The sequence below is a fragment of the Melanerpes formicivorus genome, unplaced genomic scaffold (assembly GCF_026170545.1).
Source record: "Melanerpes formicivorus ecotype bairdi unplaced genomic scaffold, bMelFor1.0.p_v2 SCAF_35, whole genome shotgun sequence".
Taxonomy (NCBI): domain Eukaryota; kingdom Metazoa; phylum Chordata; class Aves; order Piciformes; family Picidae; genus Melanerpes; species Melanerpes formicivorus.
In genome coordinates, this window is record NW_027142387.1 from 6,174,705 (window position 1) to 6,193,739 (window position 19,035).

At 47.8% G+C, this 19,035-nt stretch overlaps 1 protein-coding gene across 2 annotated transcripts in view; it reads right to left on the reverse strand.

Moving 5' to 3' along the window:
• Positions 1–18,561, reverse strand: part of CDK6 (cyclin dependent kinase 6) — a 123,118-nt gene extending 104,557 nt beyond the window's left edge. Inside the window, exons 1-3 of one of the 2 annotated variants that reach the window (XM_068157019.1) lie at positions 18,544–18,561; positions 17,854–18,071; positions 15,075–15,510 (exon numbers count right to left, since the gene is read on the reverse strand). In XM_068157019.1, the coding sequence (XP_068013120.1) occupies positions 15,075–15,307 (233 nt within the window). In that variant the 5' untranslated portion in view covers positions 15,308–15,510; positions 17,854–18,071; positions 18,544–18,561. The other variant, XM_068157020.1, reaches the window with a different exon arrangement.
• Between the last annotated feature and the right edge of the window lie 474 nt (positions 18,562–19,035).

The following is a 19,035-nucleotide window of genomic DNA, read 5'->3' on the forward strand; positions in this document are numbered from 1 at the left end:
CCTGGTAGATCAGGTTCACCTACAGCAGGTTGCACAGGGACACATCCAAGTGTGTTTTGAAAGTCTCCAGAGATGGAGAACTCCACAGCCACTCAGGGCAGCCTGTTCCAGTGCTCTGCCACCCTCAAAGGGTGCATGGACTTCCAACACAGCAGACACAGATTACTTAAGGCCATAGAGCAAGTTGGATTCAATACTATAGAGCCTTGCTCTGCCAGAAATTACCACATCGTCTCTGTCCTGCTCTTCTACCATGCCCTAAGCCATCTGCTCTCACTTCAGAACAGTACTGGGGGAGATGGAAATTGTTCTAACTCTAAGCCATAGCTGAATTGTGTTATTGTTTTCATTTTGAGAACAGGTCAACAGACATCAAGGACTGAAGGAGTTGCTCCTTGTTTTCTCAAATTCCTCCCCAAACCCTACATCAGCCTATTTACCTCTGGTCAGAGAAACAGCACAACTTACACCACAGCTGATGGGCTTGAGCCTTGGTCCAGCTGACTAAAGAGGCAACACTACACAACACACAGGGCCCACAGAACCAGCACAGCCTCCAAAATCCTCTTCTGGCTGTGCTCAGCTTGCCTGTTCCAGTCACACATTACTGCTTTTATTCAATTTCCACCTCCTTTTCCATCTAAAAGAGACAATTACCCTTCTTAGTTCCTTAGAGCTCCCACTTCTAGTTAAATATATAGTGAAGGAAAAGCCAAATTTTCACACTGAAATGGATGTCATCATTATTTACATACAAATTTCAAAGGAACTGTTATGCTTACTGCACCACAGGCTTTTAATTCAGGTATTTATGGTTGACAGCACTTGATAATCAGCTTGTCTCAAATGTCACTTCTCAGTGATTTTCAATTTGTATTCCAATGCCTAAATTACAGGAATACAAAACTGGAAGAAATAAATGAGATTCATTGCCTGCATTAGCCAAGAACCCATGGAACAGAGGAACAGAACCCATGTTCAAGAGGAGACTGGACGTGGCACTTGGTGCCATGGTCTAGTCATGAGGTCTGTGGCGACAGGTTGGACTCAATGATCCTCGAGGTCTCCTCCAACCTTGGCGATACTGTGATACTGTGACACTGTAACAAACATTTATGAGGATGCACAGATACCACAAGCTGCAAAATGCTTCCTACCATCCCACCCCAAATTACAGAATCATGAAATGGTTTGGGTTGGAAAGGATCTTCAAGATCATCTAGTTCCAACCCCCCCCTGCCATGGGCAGGGACACCTTCCACTAGACCAGCTTGTTCAAGTTCCCATCTAACCTACCTTTCAACACTTGCAGGCTTGGAGTGTCCACAGATTCTCTGGGCAGCCTGTTCCAGTGCCTCACCACTTTCATGGATAAGAATTTCTCTCTTCTGTCTCATCTCCATTGAGATTTTTCCAGTTTGAAACCACTACCATTCATCCTGTCACTCCATGCCTTTGTTAAAAGTCCCTCTGCAGCTCTCCTGCAGGCCCCCTTCAAACCCTGCAAGTCTGCTCTAAGGTCTTCCCTCAGCCTTCTCCTGTCCAGGCTGAATAACCCCTCTCTCTCAGCCTATCCCTGTAGCAGAGGTGCTCCATCCCTGGAGCTTCTCCTCACAGCACATTTTCATGTGAGAGCCTCACCGTCGGCCCAGGTCCCTGCAGCAGTAGGATATTCATGAAATAAAACTCCTGAGTTATTCCAGGAAGCTGACCTCTACCATTTCACACAGGATATTAAATAGACCCCAGCTGTCTCCACTTAGAAGTGACTTGGTTTGTATGTTTTCTAAAGGCCCATTCAGCCACTTTCTGAGTTATCACAGAATTAAAATGACTCGGGCAAGAAAAAGCCAAACCTCTCACGGAGGTATGTCTTGCGTTTCAAACATCACAACTGACATCTTCCATGTCCTGAGATGTTTAACTGAGAAATAACTGACTCACATCCATTTGGAGGGGACACACACAGCAGAGCATTTATATTTTGCTAAATTCAGGGAGACAAAAAGAAATTTCATTGACGACGGCTGGTCTGAGTGAGAGCAGCCTGGGTGACTGCACTCCAGCAAACAGAGAAGTTACACAGACTGACATCTTCCAAAGCTCAACAATATTTTTTCAGGCTTGTGTATATGACAGTGTCATGATAATGTCATGCCCCCTCCTTGGAGGTGTTTTCCCATCCCTGGAAGTGTTCAAGGCTAGGCTGGAGGAGGCCTTGAACAAGCTGGGCTAGTGGAAGGTGTCCCTGCCCATGGCAGGGGGGTACTAGATGACCTTGAAGGTCCCTTCCAACCCAAACTACTCCATGATTTTATGCCAAAAATGACCATTTTTCTTGGAAAAAACAGAAAACTGTAGTTCAATTATTTCAAGAACTCAAGAGAACCTTGAAGAAGAGTATCAATTTAGCATAGGATAGAATATAATTAACCAGGTTGGAAAAGACCTCTGAGATCATCAAGTCCAACCTATTACCCAACACCATCTAACCAAGTGATTCATCCATTCCTAAACACCTCCAGTGATGCCAACTCCACCACCTCCCTGGGCAGCACATTCCAATGGCCAATCTCTCTTTCTGTGAAGAACTTCTTCCTAACATCCAGCCTAAACCTCCCCTGGTGCAGCTTGAGACTGTGTCCTCTTGTTCTAGTGCTGGTTGCCTGGGAGAAGAGACCAACCCCCACCTGGTTACAACCTCCCTTCAGGCAGTTGTAGACAGCAATAAGATCTCCCCTGAGCCTCCTCTTCTCCAGGCTAAGCAACCCCAGTGCCCTCAGCCTCTCCTCATAGGGCTTGTGCTACAGACCCCTCCCCAGCCTTGTTGCCCTTCTCTGGACATGTTCCAGCAGCCAACACCTTTCTTAAACTGAGGGGCCCAGAACTGGACACAGTACTCAAGGTGTGGCCTAAGCAGTTCTGAGTACAGGGGCAGAATGACCTCCCTGCTCCTGCTGGCCACAATATTTCTGATACAGGCCAGGATGCCATTGGCCTTCTTGGCCACCTGGGCACTCTGCTGGCTCATGTTCAGCTGACAAGATGATATAACAATATTTTTGTACAAAGGATGTGCTCTGGGATGAGTGAGTTCTGAAACTGAGTGAATAATGCATCTTAAAGGAAGTTCTCTGGGATGAGTTCTGGAACTGAGTGAACAATGCAACTTAAAGGAGTTTCTCTGGGATGAGGGAGTTCTGGAACTGAGTAAATATTTCACTTTAAAGATAGCAATTTCAGGCTTGAAAGAAGAATGATCAAAGTCACCTTACATTGTACAAAATTTGCAAATGTAGAAGAGGGGCAATGCTAAAAGGAGTCTGATAATCCTTCCATCTGAATCTTCTCTAAAGCTTCTAAAAAATATATTTGTACTGCATAGAGGAGTTAAAAAAGACTGCTTCAAAACTCAGTTCTGCAGCTTTTAAATATTGCCATTCACTGCTCAGCTGTTACTGCTGCAGAGGACTGAGCCCCAGTTAGGGTGAGCCATTAGATGTTTACTCTCCTGGATATTGCCTGGGCTCTTTGCCACCCACATCAGGCTTTGTATTTTTCATTTACTCTTTCCAGAATGCATTTAATAAAATCTACTATTTTATTACACTTAGGAGTGAGATGGCATTGCAGTTCCAAGTCCCCCTTTTCAATGTCAAATAACTTTTTGAAAACAATTAGCTTTTAGGATGGTTGGTTTGGGGGGGTTTGGTTTCGGTTGTTGTTTTTTTTTTTCCTGGCTTGAATTTATTCCTTTTCATTTTTTTTTTCTTTTAACTTGCAAAAAGAAAAAAAAAAAAAACATTCAGACATTTTTAAGGCACAGACTTTAAACTAATTGCAGTCCCACACATCCAACAATCCTAATCCATGTTACAAAATAATAATTCTGAGCTTCCTGATATAAATGCAGTCAAAACTTGACATCTTCATGGATTTCTTTTTCCATACAAACACACGAGTGTAATATGAATACCCAACCAGCTTGATAGAGCAGCTTATTTCCTCTACTAAAATCATATTGTCTTAGCAGTTCCATAATAAAAAAGCTGTCCTGCTCTACCTAGCACCCAGGAGGAGGCTATTCCACCTACACCTCTACTTTGAATCTTTCCAAAGCAGCAGTCAGGATTTCCAGTGAGCAGACAGAGCATCACACCAGGGAAAAGTGTGACCCAAGTGACAAAATGTGCGTCTACAAATCATAGACTGAGACTGGAGATTAGGAAGAAATTCTCTACAGTGCAGATGGGGAGACAATGGAACAGGCTGCCCAGGGAGATTGTGGATGTTCCCTCCCTGGAAATGTTCAAGGCCAGTTTGGATGAGGCCTTGAGCAAGCTGGGCAAGTGGAAGGTGTCCCTGCCCACGGGGGGGTGGGTGGAACTAGGTGATCTTCAAGGTCCCTTCTAACCCAAACCTCTGAGGAGACCTTATTGTGGCCTTCCAGTATCTTAAGGGGGCCTACAAGAAAGCTGGGGAGGGACTTTTTAGGGTGTCAGGTAGTGATAGGACTAGGGGGGATGGGAAAAACATAGAAATGGGTAGATTCAGATTGGATGTTAGGAAGAAGTTCTTCACCATGAGGGTGATGAGATGCTGGAAGAGGCTGCCCAGGGAGATGGTAGAAGCCCCAGCCCTGGAGGTTTTTAAGGCCAGGTTGGATGCAACCTGATCTAGTGTGAGGTGCCCCTGCCCATGGCAGGGGGTTTGGAACTAGATGATCCTTGAGGTCCCTAACAAATTCTATGATTCTGTGATTCCATAACTCTGTGACTTTCCAGCTTCTTCCAGAGTTATAGGGCAAATCCTTTCACCGATGTAGAGGATGGCAGAGGATTTAAATTTGCTTTTAATGACTTAAACTTCATTTCTGCAGAGTGATCTTGTCCACTCTCAACTTTGGATCACTGGAAACCGAGCAGTCTTTGACACGTGTTTTCTTGCGGATACCACAACACGCCACTGATTTGGGGTGTTCCAACAGACTTAAAATGTCTTCTAAAATGACTCTCTCATCAGTGCTGCTCAGCTATCTGGGTTTGATCTGCAGCCACAGATACTTTTCATTTTTAATCAGATGGGTTACCTGACTGTACTGTGCAACTCATGCAATCATAGAATGGCTTGGGTTGGAAGGGACCTTAAAGATCATCTGCTCCAACCTCCCTGCCATGGGCAGGCACACCTTTCTGCTAGACTCGGCTGCTCCAGGCCTCATCCATCCTGGCCTTGAACATCCCAGGGAGGGAGGCATCCACAACCTCTCTGGGCAACCCATTCCAGAGTCTCCATGGTCTTCATTTCCAGTCTCATTTCCGGCTGTATTTTTAACTTGCTGCATAAAGATTTGCTTTTGAAACAGCTGACATCTCTAAGAGATGTCTTCATCTGACCAAATAAAATGAAACAGCATAAAGCCACCTTGATTTCTGAAGAAGACAGACACTATGAAAATTAAATATCACAGAATTCAACATTTAATTCTGATTTCCAGACCACAGTAACTGATTCCAGCCTGTTTGGATAGCAGCATTATTGCTTTGATCAAAACTTGCTGCTCAGCATTTTCTAAACAGCAGAGATGAATATTAAGGCAACAAATTGATTAGAGATGTCTACAAGGAAACCACAAAGATCAGTGAGTGGTAGGCCTATCTTCACTAACAATCTAGAAGGTTATCTAAGGATAAACAATTAAAAGTGCAGATGCTGCTCCATCTCTCTGTAGTAAAGATCACAAGTAGGTACAAATATGCTGCTGGATAACATCAGACAATGCGATTCACCTTTCAACCTGCTTCTAAGCAGCGAGAAATAATCCAGGTCATTAACTTTAACCATCCCAAAGAAACCTGGAAATCAGTAAAAAGGTTCTAGTGCTGTGCTAGTGAATAACAAGGCAGACATGAACTTCCAATGCTCTACAGCAATCAGGAAGTCTCTGATGGTAGCTATGGAAGCATTTTCTCTTGAAGAGGGAGATGTGAGACCACACCTTGGGTACTGGGTTCAGTTTTGGGCCCTCACTACAGGAAAGAAATTGAGGTGCTGGAGCAGGTCTAGAGAAGGGCAACAAAGCTGGTGAAGGGTCTGGGGAACAGGGCTGGTGAGGAGCAGCTGAGGGATCCGGGGTTGTTTAGTCTGAGGAAAAAGAGACAGAGGGGAGACCTCATTGCTCTCTACAGCTCCCTGAAAGGAGATTGGAGCCAGGTGGGGGTTGATCTCCCTAGTAACAAGTGACAGGAGGAGAGGAAATGGCCTCGAGCTGCACCAGGGGAGGTTTAGACTGGATCTTAGAAGAAACTGCTTGACTGAAAGGGTTCTCAAAGTCTGGTGCAAGCTCCTCAGGGAGGTGGCTGAATCCCCATCCCTGGAGTTGTTTCCAGGAGGCAGATATGTGGTGCCAATGACATGGTTTAGTCCCAGCCATGGCAGAGTTAGAGAATGGCTGGACTGGATGATCCTAAAGCTCTCTTCCAAGCAAAACCATTCTATGTACATAGCACTGAAATGACCACGTCTGCTGCCTGCTAAGGACAGTGCTGCACAAACTGTTTAGGTGAAAACACAGAGATAGATATCAACTATTTCTGAGGGTACTTATTAAGGTAGAGGGGAATTATTTGTGGTGCTAAAACAGAATGCCATTAAGAGGAGTGGAATGAGTCAACAGAAACTCTGAGTCTGTGTCAGTGAAAAACCTCCCAATGAAAACTATTTTTGTACCTCACTCTGGTGAACTCAGTAGTTGCAGCATCTAAAACCTCAAGGGCAATGTCTTAAGGGTGAATGCTTGATGGGACACCTCTGCACAGTCTGCCTGTTCTGAGGCATTTTTGTAATCTTAGCATTAAGAACTTCTGATTTGAACAATCAGAGCTGTTTGAAGGAAAAAAATATATTAATACCCTACCTCTGATTTTAATATCATGGGGTGTTTTTTTTTAGGTATGATTATGTATTTCTGTGCATTGAAGGCTTCCAATTTTTTGTAGGAACTCTCACAAAGAGGCCAATTCCTTGTCACAGAGCCACAGACTGGTGGGGATTGGAAGGGACCTCTGACGATCATCTAGTCCAACCACAGTAGGCTCATCCAGAGCAGGTTGCACAGGATGGCACCCAGGCAGTTTTTGAATGACTCCAAAGATGGAGACTCCACCACCTCTCTTGGCAGCATGTTCCAGTGCTCTGTCACCCTTAAATTAAAGAAGTTCCTCCTCATCTTTAGATGGAATTTCTGATGTTCCAGTTTGTGCCCACTACCCCTTGTTCTGCCACTGGGAACCACTGAACAAAGCCTGGTCCTAACCTCCTGACACCCACCCTTTAAATATTGATCAGCACTGATGAGATCCTCCCTCAGTCTTTTCCTCTCCAGACTAAAAAGTCCCAAGTCCCTCAGCCTTTCTTCATAAGGGAGATGTTCCAGTCCCCTAATCAACTTCAGTCATAATCAAAGTTGAATGTGACATTCAGTGGCTTCCCAGCCCTCCCTTTTTATGGGGAAGGAGCAGTGTGGGCAAAGTCCTGTGAGGTTGTTTCAGTTGGGCAGTAGCTGTGTGTCCTCCCCCAAACATCTAAGCACAGTCAGTACATTCCCAACTCTGACTGCCAAGAGAAAATGAAAACGGTCTCAGTTCAGAACTGATTGAGGTGGTTTGCTCTAATCAAATTAAACCAGCCAAATGTTCTTTTCAAAGGTAACTGTCTACTCTGCAGCTGTATGCAAAATACCACATCAAATGTGGAAGGAAAAAAAAAAAGTGATAGAATTCTGTCCTTACAGTAGAGAAACAAAAGCAGCAGTGCAGCTAGGAATTAGCCTCACAGAAAGCTCCTAGAAAAATGCTAACTTCAGAAAGAGTGAACAAAGTGCTGAAATTCCCAGTTTATAATTAATTGATTTGAGGGAGAAAGGAATTCTCTGACACTGTTAAACAGCAACAGACACCTTCAGTTATTTGTTAGAGCTACCACACTTCAAATAGATATTAAAAGACTTCAGAGAAAAGAGAGACAAAAAGAATCACATGGCTTTTCCATTCCATTTCTCACTTCTTTTCTCTGTTTCTATCAAAATATGGAACTTTCTGCACTGACTAATGCTGCAAAAGTCCAGACTCAGTTGGTTTCATTTAAACTCACTATGATTCATCTGCACTAGTTTTCAGTCATTCAACATGGGAAATTCCTGCAATGATTAATTCATTCATATGCAAGTTGGGTTTTTCTTTTCCTTTAGGAAGCAAAGATAAGTCACCTGGTAATGACAATCCAGTGATGGCCACTCAGTGTTAGGTTGAAGGCTTTTAAAACAGTATGCAACTTTCTGCTAAGCTTGTCAACTATGTCATAGAATTATTTGGGCTGGAAAAGACCTCTGAATTGTTGAGTCCAGCTGTCAACCCAACACCACCATGGCCATTAAACCACGTCTCAGAGTGCCATGGCCACACGTCTCGAACATCTCCAGGGATGGTGACTCCACAACCTCCCTGGGCAGCCTGTGCCAATGCCTGATCACTCTTGCAGCAAAAAAACTCTTTGTAATCACTGATCTAAACCTGCCCTGGAACAATTTCAGGCCATTTCCTCTCATTCTATCATGTAACACTAGGGAGAAGAGAGCAACTCCAATGTTACTCCAACTTCCCTTCAGGGTGTTGTATAGAGCAATGAGGTCTCCACTCAGCCTCCAGACGAAACAAGCCCAGTTCCCTCACAGCTGCTCCTCACCAGCCACGTTCTCCAAACCCTTCACCAGCTCCCTTGCTCTTCTCTGGACCACAGCTTCCCAAATGGAGGTTTCCCAAGTAGAAAATGTCAAAGTACACAATGGAGACAAAAACCCCACAAACCACCACACACACACAAACAAACAAACAACAAACAACCAAAAAATAACCACACCTTGGCACTGGCACAAGCTGCCCAGGGAGGTGGGGGAGTCACCATCCTCAGAGACGTTCGAGAAACATGTGGACATGGTACTTTGGGACATGGTTTAATGGCCATGGTGGTTGACAGTTGGACTTGATGATCTTAGAAGTCTTTACATCCAAACCAATTCTATGAAAATTCTGAAGAGGTTTGCTTATAAACTTTATAGTTTAAAGGTAGAGCTGATAAGTAGTCATGCCGGGTAACTGAAAGTACTTTTCAGAACATAAGAGAAATCTATGAACATCTGATACAGGATGAGAAATTTCTTCTCTTTTGAAAGCCAAACCTCAGCTGAGTTCTGTGTGCACATCAGCACAGCCAGCTTTTTATCATTTCTTAGATCAATAAGACTCAATTTGTTCAGCAAAACTAGGCAACAACTACATTGCACAGCAGTAAAACCCCAGCTGCCAAGGTCTGCAATGAACGGCAGCTTCTATTTCATTTGGGGTTAGCAAACTTCATAAAATCATTTTAAAACTTCAGAACTACACTCAGTCAGTGAAGGACTGCTGCAAAGAGCCACTCCTGATGGCAAGGCCACATCACTGCTCTATCAGGATAGTTTTAGTATTTGTTCTGCTTGGTATATTGGAACTTTTAATAGACAAATTCCCTACAAATAAGGCATTCCACACCTCAGCTGGGGGTAGGTACCATGAAGCTAACTGGAAAGTCCCAACTGATCTACTCTATCCATTCTTTGCTAAGGTGGACCATCCACCTTCATGTCCTTGCCAAGGGTCACTTCTGAATTGTGGAGCCCACCCTGCTAACCTAGGGAAGTTGACACTCTGCTTGCCAGTTACAGGCTGTCCCCAACAACGGTTGTGGTGACATGAGTGGGTTCTCCATTCTGGGCAGAACCCAGTAAGATTAGACCTCTACAAGAAGAGCACAGAGAGAACCATCCCCAGATTTAGAGAAGGGAGGAAGCCATAATCTAAAATGAGTAACATTTACTCACACAAAGACTGGAAACATGGGGGGGTTAAAATCTTAGATTGAGATTAAGATAAAATACCTTTAGCAGAAAGTTTGTACTCTCTCCAGATACTGAATTTCCTACGGCTCAGAGGAATATTCCATATTCAGCCCTTCCTTCCTGACAGGCCCTTATCTTGTCCTGCTTCTGGCAGACCATGTAGGCAAACTAAATCATCACATCCATTCCTAGCAAACAATTCCTATGGGCAGGAAGAATACAACTTATTTTCCCTGTACGTAGGGTTGCAAGCAGATAATGACAGGATAGGATTCATGAGCGTTCTCCCCACAATGTTCCTCTGCCTACTTAATAAACTACTCCAAATCCTACCTATTGCCAGACCCTCTTCAGTGTCAATCACATCATTCCCTTTCACCTTCATGATATCAGAGAAGCCGTATTTCCAGGTCCCTCCCTCTTCAAGACCTTTGCAGTGTCCCTCCTCATTGTGGCCAGTCAGTGCAGGGACCATCTCCCTTCCCTTCCAACCACCACTGCTCTCCAGCCTGGAAATGCCTGTCCCATCAAGGCACTTCCCATCTTCACATCTGCCTTGAAGACCATCCTGTTTGTGTTAGGCTAAAACAGACTCCGAGGCTCATTCAGTTTTTCCTTCCCATTACTCATCCAGCTCCCATCCACCTTCGGCTGAGACTCATCTGCCACATGAATCCCTTTAACTTTGGCAAGTATCAAGCTGAGTTTCTTCAGTTTCACTCCATCCCTGCATGTTCCAGGGAAGGTTTACATTAAATATTAGGAAACACTTCCTTGGTGAAAGAGTGGCCAGGCATTGGAACAGGCTGCCCAGGGAGAGTCATTCAAGCGTAGAATTATTTCAGTTGGAAGAGACCTCCAAGATCATGGAGGGAGGTGGTGAAGTCACTGTCCCTGGAGGTGTTCAAGAAACATGTGGACATGGCACTTTGGAACATGGTTTAGTAGGCATGGTAGTGTTGGGTGACAGTTGACCTTGGTGACCTTCTTTACAGTAAGGGTGTTGGAGCTCTGGAACAGGCTGCCCAGAGAGGTTGTAGTCTCCTCCCGTGAAGACTTCCAAAACCCACCTAGAAGTGTTTCTGTGTGCCCTGCCCTTGGTGATCCTGCTTTGGCAGAGAGGTTGGACTGGATGATCTCTGCAGAACCCTTCCAACCCCTACATTCTGTGATATATCTAAATATAGATACCTGTTATATATAGAAAAGAAGCAGGGCAGGGATGACAGTATTCTCTCACAGAACCATGGAATCACAAAAAGTAGGGTTGGAACAAACCTCTGGAGTCTAGCTGAGACAAACCCCCCTGCCAGAGCAGGATTACGTAGGGCAGGCCACACAGGAACACAACCAGATGAGTCTTGAAAGTCCCCAGAGAAGGAGACTCCACAACCTCTCTGGGCAGCCTGCTTCAGGGCTCTGTCACTCTCACAGTAAAGAAGTCTCTGCATGTTGAGGTGGAAACCCAATGTGCAGATTCACAGCCTGATGGATGATTGACATGAAGGGGAATTATTCACCCGATTACCAGCAGGAGAGAGCTAAACAAACAGGAGATATTGGTGATTTTGGCACTCCAATCACAAGATGACTTGTAACAGATACACTGCAGCAAGGAATACTCCCAGCAGTACACACAGGAATTTCCTGCCTCCAAGCTGTCATTTGTTCCTGGCAAAGGCTGCCCTTTGTCTACATAGAGTTCATTTTCCCCAACACAACAGCACTCAGCTACACAGTGCTGGACCAACTTATACCAAATTCAGCTACTGTCTATGGTAAAGCTCTAGTAAAACATTACTAAAGAGGCTTGTGGGGAGACCTTCTGGCTCTCTACAATGCTACAACCTGAAAGGAGGTCTGGGCCAGGTGGAGGTTGCTTTCTTCTCCCAAGAAACAAGTGACACAATAAGAGGAAATGGCCTCAAGTTGCATTGGGGAGGTTTAGGTTGGATACAAAAAGAAACTTCTTCATTGGAAGGGCTCTCAAAGCCTGGCACAGGCTCCCCAGGGAGGTGGCTGAATCTCCATCCCTGGAAGTGTTTCCAAGAGGCAGAGATGGGGACGTGGTTTAACATCAGACTTTGTAGTGTTAGAGAATGGTTGGAGGACTGAGGAGGGATCTCATCAGTGCTGATCAATACTTAAAAGGGTGGGTGTCAGGAGGATGGCACTAGGCTTTGTTCAGTGGTGTCCAGTGACAGAACAAGGGGTAATGGACACAAACTAGAACATTTGAAGTTCTATCTAAACACAAGGAGGAACTTCTTTCACTTATGAGTGCCTGGAGTGCTGGAGTAGGCTGCCCAGAGAGGTGGTGGAGTCTCCATCTCTGGAGTTATTCAAAACCCACCCAGACACTGTCTTGTATAACCTGCTCTAGGTGAACCTGCTCTGGCAGGGGGGTTGGACTAATTGATCTCCAGGGATCCCTTCCAATCTCTACCATTCTGTGGACTGTAATGTTAAATATTTTTTCTAACCAGCTACTGATTTGATGATTCCTTGCTGCACTCTCTGGAGATGCCACTGGAGTTGAGGACAATGTGCAGCAGAAGCTGATGTGGCCTGTGATTTCTGCCATGGCATCAGCTGCTCTAGAGCAGCCCAGACAAGCAGAAGGCACACATGGCTCATCTGTTTGAAACCTCTCTATATTCTGACTCACAGAGTGACTGCTGCTTTGCTCTGAGCCACTCAGGGACCACAAATACTCAGGGGTAACAGACTCAACATTATATCTGCAGCTCTTACTTATTACTCTCAGCCTAGCTGCCTGTAATAATCAGAAAAAAACTAGATGTCATAGAATCATGGAATTGTTTGGGTTGGAAAAGACCTCCAAGATCATCGAGTCCAACAGTCAACCCAACACCACCATGGACATCATATTGTGTGCCCAAGGGCCATGTCCACACATTTCTTGAACACCTCCAGGGACAGTGACCAGCACCTCCCTGGGCAGCCTGTTCCAATGACTGACCACTCTTGCAGCAAAGAAACTTTTCCATATCTCCAACCCATACCTCGCCTGCCACAACCTCAGGCCATTTCCTCTCATTCTATCACCTGATACTAGGGAGAAGAGACCAACCCTCACCTCATTGCAACCTCCCTTCAGGGACTTGTAGAGACAAAAGGTCTTCCCTCAGCCTCCTTTTCTCCCAACTAAACACACCCAGTTCCCTCAGCTGCTCCCTCACCAGCCCTGTTCTCCAGACCTTTCACCAGCTTCGTTGCCCTTCTCTGGAACTGCTCCATCCAGCACCTCAATGTCTTTCTTGTAGTGAGAGACCCAAAACTGAACCCAGGACTCACCAGTGCCAAGTACAGGGGCACAATCACTTCCTTCAAAATAAAAAAAAGGAACTGCTTCCAAATGTCTGTATTGTTATCCCAGTGCTCTAAAGATGTACATTTTAACCTAGAATCTAGACAATGCATCTGAGATGATTTTTGTTTAGTAGCCTGGTGATGATGCCAGTTTCCAGAATGCATCCCTGAACAATGAACATTTTTTTGAGCATAGTATCTTCAGTAATTATGTGCAGCTAGGTCAGCTGCTTCAAACTGCAGTTCTTCTTTTGCAGGATTTCCTTTTTCTGAGTATATTTACATAATACCAAAATAGACCTTTAATGTCAATCAATCACAAACCCTTCTACCCCATTTTTAACCTAATGGGGGCACTGAAATATTTTCAATCATTTTTCGTTGTAACAAACAGAATTTCAGCCACTCCACAGTGAGCTTCATCTGCACAGCAGAGCTGGCTTTTGATATGGCACTCTTCATGTTTTAGCAGATATAATGTTTGAAATAGTTTATTAATATTCCCCTGTTTGTGGCAAAAGGCATCCAGTGGAGGTCCCAAACATCCTGAGATGTCACAGACCAGCCCCTTCCATCTGAACTGCTGCCTATGGCAAAAGGTATAGTATCATAGAATGCATTGGGTTGGAAGGCACCCTCAAAGGTCACCTTGTCAAACACCCCTGCAGTCAGCTGAGACATCTCCAACTAGATCAGGTTGCTCAGGGCCCCATCAAGTTTGACCTTGAATGTCTCCAGAGGTGGGCCCTCATTGTGGAAAGCTTTATTCTAGTATCTAACCTAAATCTCCCCTGTTCTAGCTTCAAACCATTGCCCCTTGTTCTATCCCCACAGGCCCTTCTGAACAGTCCCACCCCAGCCTTTCTGGAGGTCCCCATCAGATGCTGAAATGCAGCTCAAAGGTCTCCCTGGAGCCTTCTCTTCTCCAGGCTGAAGAAATCCAACTCTCTGCTTGTCTCCATAGCAGAGGTTGCTCCAGCCCTCAGATCCTCTTCATGGCCTCCTCTGGACCTGTTCTACTTAGTCACTGCATAGCTGGGTATATGCAAAGTGAAGCTTACTTCTTAAAGTCTATAATATTAATAAAAAACACTCAAGGCCTTTGGCAGAGGCAGCCTTGCCATGGTGACAATCTGAGAAGAGATCATTTATCCTCAGTTTCTAGCAGTGGCATGGCAGAAAGGACATCCTGAGGCTATTGTCACCATTTTGAAAGCACAGCCCAGTGTCTGTCTTGGCAGCACACTCATGAACACGAGGTGAAATCAGTACCAGCCAAACAGTACCCAACTACAAGGTCACCTGCAGAGCCTGAAGTCTAAACTATTACTTCTCTTTAACTTGATCATCTACAACTGTCCTCAAAAGCACCTAAGACGTTCCACTGCTGCTCTCAGAACCTGTGCCATTTCAATAGTGAACAGAGTTGCTAAAAATCAGATAGAGCTGGCAGAACTTTCACTTGAGACAAAAGCAGGGAGAGGTTGGGTTGCTCTCTGTCTCTCTGATGCCTGAGGAAACAGTGGATATGTGGCTCCTTGCCCATCCACTCACTTAAGTCACACACCTATGCCTCTGGAGATGGGTGTTTGTGTGTGTGGGAGGCAATGCACAGGGATGAGGTGAGGTCTGGCAGGCAGCACCACGGCCTGCTGAAACCTCAAACCACACTTCACATATGCAGTTTAGTGCTCCCTTCATCCACAAACCCAAACTAGTGTCCACCTGATTTATGCACCCAAATTTGCCCACTTCATGTACTAAACCCCAGACCCTGCTGATGGGGATGCCTCCCCCACCTCCTCACCTGACCACATTGGGGTGTTCGAACGTTTCCAGGTGCCTCAGGACTGCCACCTCTCTGATGGTGGACAGCGGCATCCCCTCCTCGCTGGTCTGCACCCGTACTCGCTTCAGCGCAACAAAGCGACCGCCGTTCTTCAAGTCTCGAGCCTTGAACACCTTCCCGTAGGCTCCTTCCCCAATCTCAGCCACACATTCATACTGCTGGTCAGCCAGGTTTGTGCTGTCCTTATCCATGCTGGCACTGCTCCTCTTCCTCCCTTGCTCCAGGTGTCTTAGGGTGGCTCCCAGCTCGGTCCTTCTGCCAAAGGGGCACTGGAAAGCTCTTACCCCTCTCTTCTCGTTCCTCTTCTGTGCAGACCTCAAGGTATCTCCTCTTTTGGCCACCAGGAACTATCATACAATCTTTGGGAGCATTGTCTGTGTAAAGCCAATAAGATCTGGAGGACAAACCAAGCCAGAAAATGAGTTTGTTAGAGTTGTTCAAAAATGGAGACAATTAAGCTAATACTGTAGATAACTATATGCAAAGGAAGACACAGTATCAAGGTCCCTGGGTGGCCAATACAACATTAGGAAACTCTCACAGTTTGCACTGAAGGCTACATCACAGAGCAACCATGCTGCAGGACTCTCCTGAGGAATGGGCTGAGCACAACCACCATGTGAGGCATGGATGATGGTGATGGCAGAGTTAACTATGTACGTGCGGAAGGAAGCTATGTCCAGGAGCTTATGTCAGGATTGCAGGACTAAAAGGTTTCTTCAGTGCACAAGGTGCAGTCTTGGGAATGTATCTTGTGCTACGTTACTGTTCCTTATCTGTGAATAACAACATCTGCAGGGTTCAGCCTTGCTCTGCCCTCCTCTCTACTAAGCCCTGCATGAACAACACATCGCAAGGGACAAGTTCCTGTCCCAAAGCACCTGCGAGAGACGGTAGTATCTACATATTTCAGTGACTATATTTCAGGCTGAAAGAGTTTGGGCTGTTCCACCTGGAGAAGAGAAGGCTCCAGGGAGACCTTTGAGCTGCATTTCAGCATCTGATGGGGACCCCCAGAAAGGCTGGGGAGGGACTGTTCAGAAGGGCCTGTGGGGATAGAACGAGGGGCAATGGTTTGAAGCTAGAGCAGGGGAGATTTAGGTTAGATATTAGAATGAAGCTTTTCACAATGAGCGTAGTGAAATACTGGGACACGCTGCCTGGAGATGTGGCGGAGGCCCCACCTCTGGAGACATTCAAGGTCAAACTTGATGGGGCCCTGAGCAACCTGATCTAGTTGGAGATGTCCCTACTAACTTCAGGGGTGTGGCACAAGGTGACCTTTGAGGGTGCCTTCCAACCCAATGCATTCTATGATTCTGTAATAAAACTGTGCTAGCAAGCATTGTGTACAGGGTAGATTCAGAAATGCCTGCTCCAGCAAACTTAGGGACATGCAAGGGGTTTGCTGAGGCTACTGCTGCTGCTGGACGTGTGACGGGCAGCTCCTTGCAGAACAGCATGACGGAAGATGGCCTTCAGCAAGAGCATGCTCTGCTGCATAGTGCATGACGCTGGAGAGCACAAATGCTTTCTCCTGCACCCAGCTTCATCCTCACTTTCTGCAGGACTGTGGGCATAAAGCTCCACATCAACCCTCTCCCTTGCCCCTGACTCTTTTTAAGGTGATACTGTGAGCTCTCGGCTGTGACCCTCTCCTACACTGCATTTGTGCTATGCTGGGAGTAGAGAGCCCTGGAGAACTCAGTCAGGGATCCCCAAACTTCAGTCCATTCTTAGAGCCAGAGGTACTTTGCACCTTTACACTGATCTTACACCTTAGCTGTCGATGAAAAGTGGAACAAGCTGGAGGAAACCTGTGCCCTCAGCTCATCACTTTGTCCAGTGATGGGATGTGATGGCCAGAGGCATCACGCAGCCTGACTTCAGCTGCCCCCACCAGAGCTGCCACCCTCACCAGAGCCGCCACCATCCCGCCGCGTCCAGCGGACAGCTCTGAGACCCCCGCACCACCACTCCGGCACCGGGCGCGTACCACCGCGCTTTGCTCCGCCGGCAAAGAGAGGGGTTGGGGGCCACACACCTGCCCCGGGGCGACCGGCCGGAGCCACTCACGCCGCACCCCATTCCCGCACCGCCGCGCTGCGGAGCTCGCCCTCGGGCGCCGGGCAGTGCCGAGGCCGCGGGGCCGCGGGCCTGCCTCTACGCGGCCGCGGAATTACCGAGCACGGCGGGTACCCCTCCGGTTCCCCCTCATAGCACCGACCTTCCCCTCCGCGGGTGTCCCACACGCAGCGGGGGGCTGTCGGCGAGGGGACTCCGCTTTCCTCCCGGCTCTGTCCGCCCGCCTGGCTCGGCTGCTCGGCAGGACGCTGCCGGCAGCTTCCCCCCCCCCTCCGCGGCCCCTCCACGGTCACCCACACCGTGTGTGTGGGCCGGCGCGGGGGGAGGGTGTTTGTCCCCACGCCGACCCCGAGGGGGCTGCGGTGGCACCGCGGGGCGAGCTACCCCCGAAGTGAACGCGTCCCGGGGTACAGCTGGCGGGGGGCTGCCCCGGCAGGGTGATGTGTGGCGGTGAGACGGCCACGGCCACACACACACGGCCACGCCGCCGGGCCGGCTGCGCGGAGCACATGGACGTCCCGCTTACCTGGTGCGCCGCACGGCTGGCCCCGCCACCACCGAGCCCCGAGTAATCCCCAGCCCCGGGGTGTGCGGCGGTGCTGGGGGGTGGGGGGTTGGGGAAGGGAAGGAGTGAGTCCTCCCTAAAACAAACCTCCCATGGAGCGAGGCGGGGTGGAGAAATCGGCCCGGCTCTGCCCCTTCACATGGCGATGTCCCCGGCAGGTCCCGGCCCGGCCCACACAGGTAGCTGCTGCTCCGCGGCTCGGCCGCCCTCGGCTCGCATCCTCCTCCTCCTGCTGCTGCCGCCGCCTCCAGCCTGCACCTTGGCTCGGAAAGCAGCTCTCACTATTCTCACAGCCCTTCTCCTCCCTCCCGGGGGAAAAAAAAATGAAAGCGAGAAATAAAAACCGCTGCCGGCGAGACCCCCACACCCCTTCCACCCCCTTCCCCGTCCTCTCCCCGGGGAGCTGCCGCTGCCCCGCTGCCTGCCGCGGCCTCTCTGCAGCCTGGGAGCAGCAGCAACAGCTTGCTGCCTCCCCCCCCCCCCCCCCCCTTTTTTTTTTTTTTTCTTCTTCTCCTTCTTCTTTTTTTTTTTTTCCCCCTCCTCCCCTCTCCTCAAGTTTGGTGTGTGCTTCCCCCCCCCCCCCCCCCTTTGCTTTCCCACGCTGGCTGAATGTGACTTGACCCCGTTTCAAAAAAAGTTTGACATAGTGCTTCAACATTTCCGCATTCCTCCCCGACTACAAAGGCTGCAGCCGCCTCCTTCTGCTTTCTGTCTCTGCTCTCTGTCTTCACACTCAATGAAATCCTTCATCTGCCTCTGCCAAAGGCAGCCGCATACCGCAAAAGGTCTCCGCAAGCTCCTCGCCCAAGCCTGGGCCAGGGACAAGCCGCCCCCCGGGGGTTTGAAATTGGGGTGGGGGGAGGGTCCCGGTAGGGCCCGGCCCCAGTCCCGGCCCCGCCGCCGCTGCCGCCGCCGCACTCGGGGCTGTAGAAACGCGGACACAGCCGACTGCGGCAGCACTGAGAAGCCCGACTCGCTCCCCAGGGAGCTGGGACAGAACCCTTTTGGGGTTTGGTTGGTTTGGTTATGCTCTTCCTGGGAAATAACCGGTTTGTTTTGTTTTGTTTTTTTGTTTGTTTGTTGGGGTTTGTTGTTTTATTTTCGGAGGTTTTTTTTTTCTTTCCCCCCTCTAAACCCACGGATTCTTGGATTCTTCAGTGCTTTTTTGCAGCTTTCCATCCACAGAGAGTGCGGAGCTCCGGCAGGAAGGAAGTGCCCATCAATGCTTTCAGGAAGCATCAGGAAACTTCTACAGAATCATAAAATCGT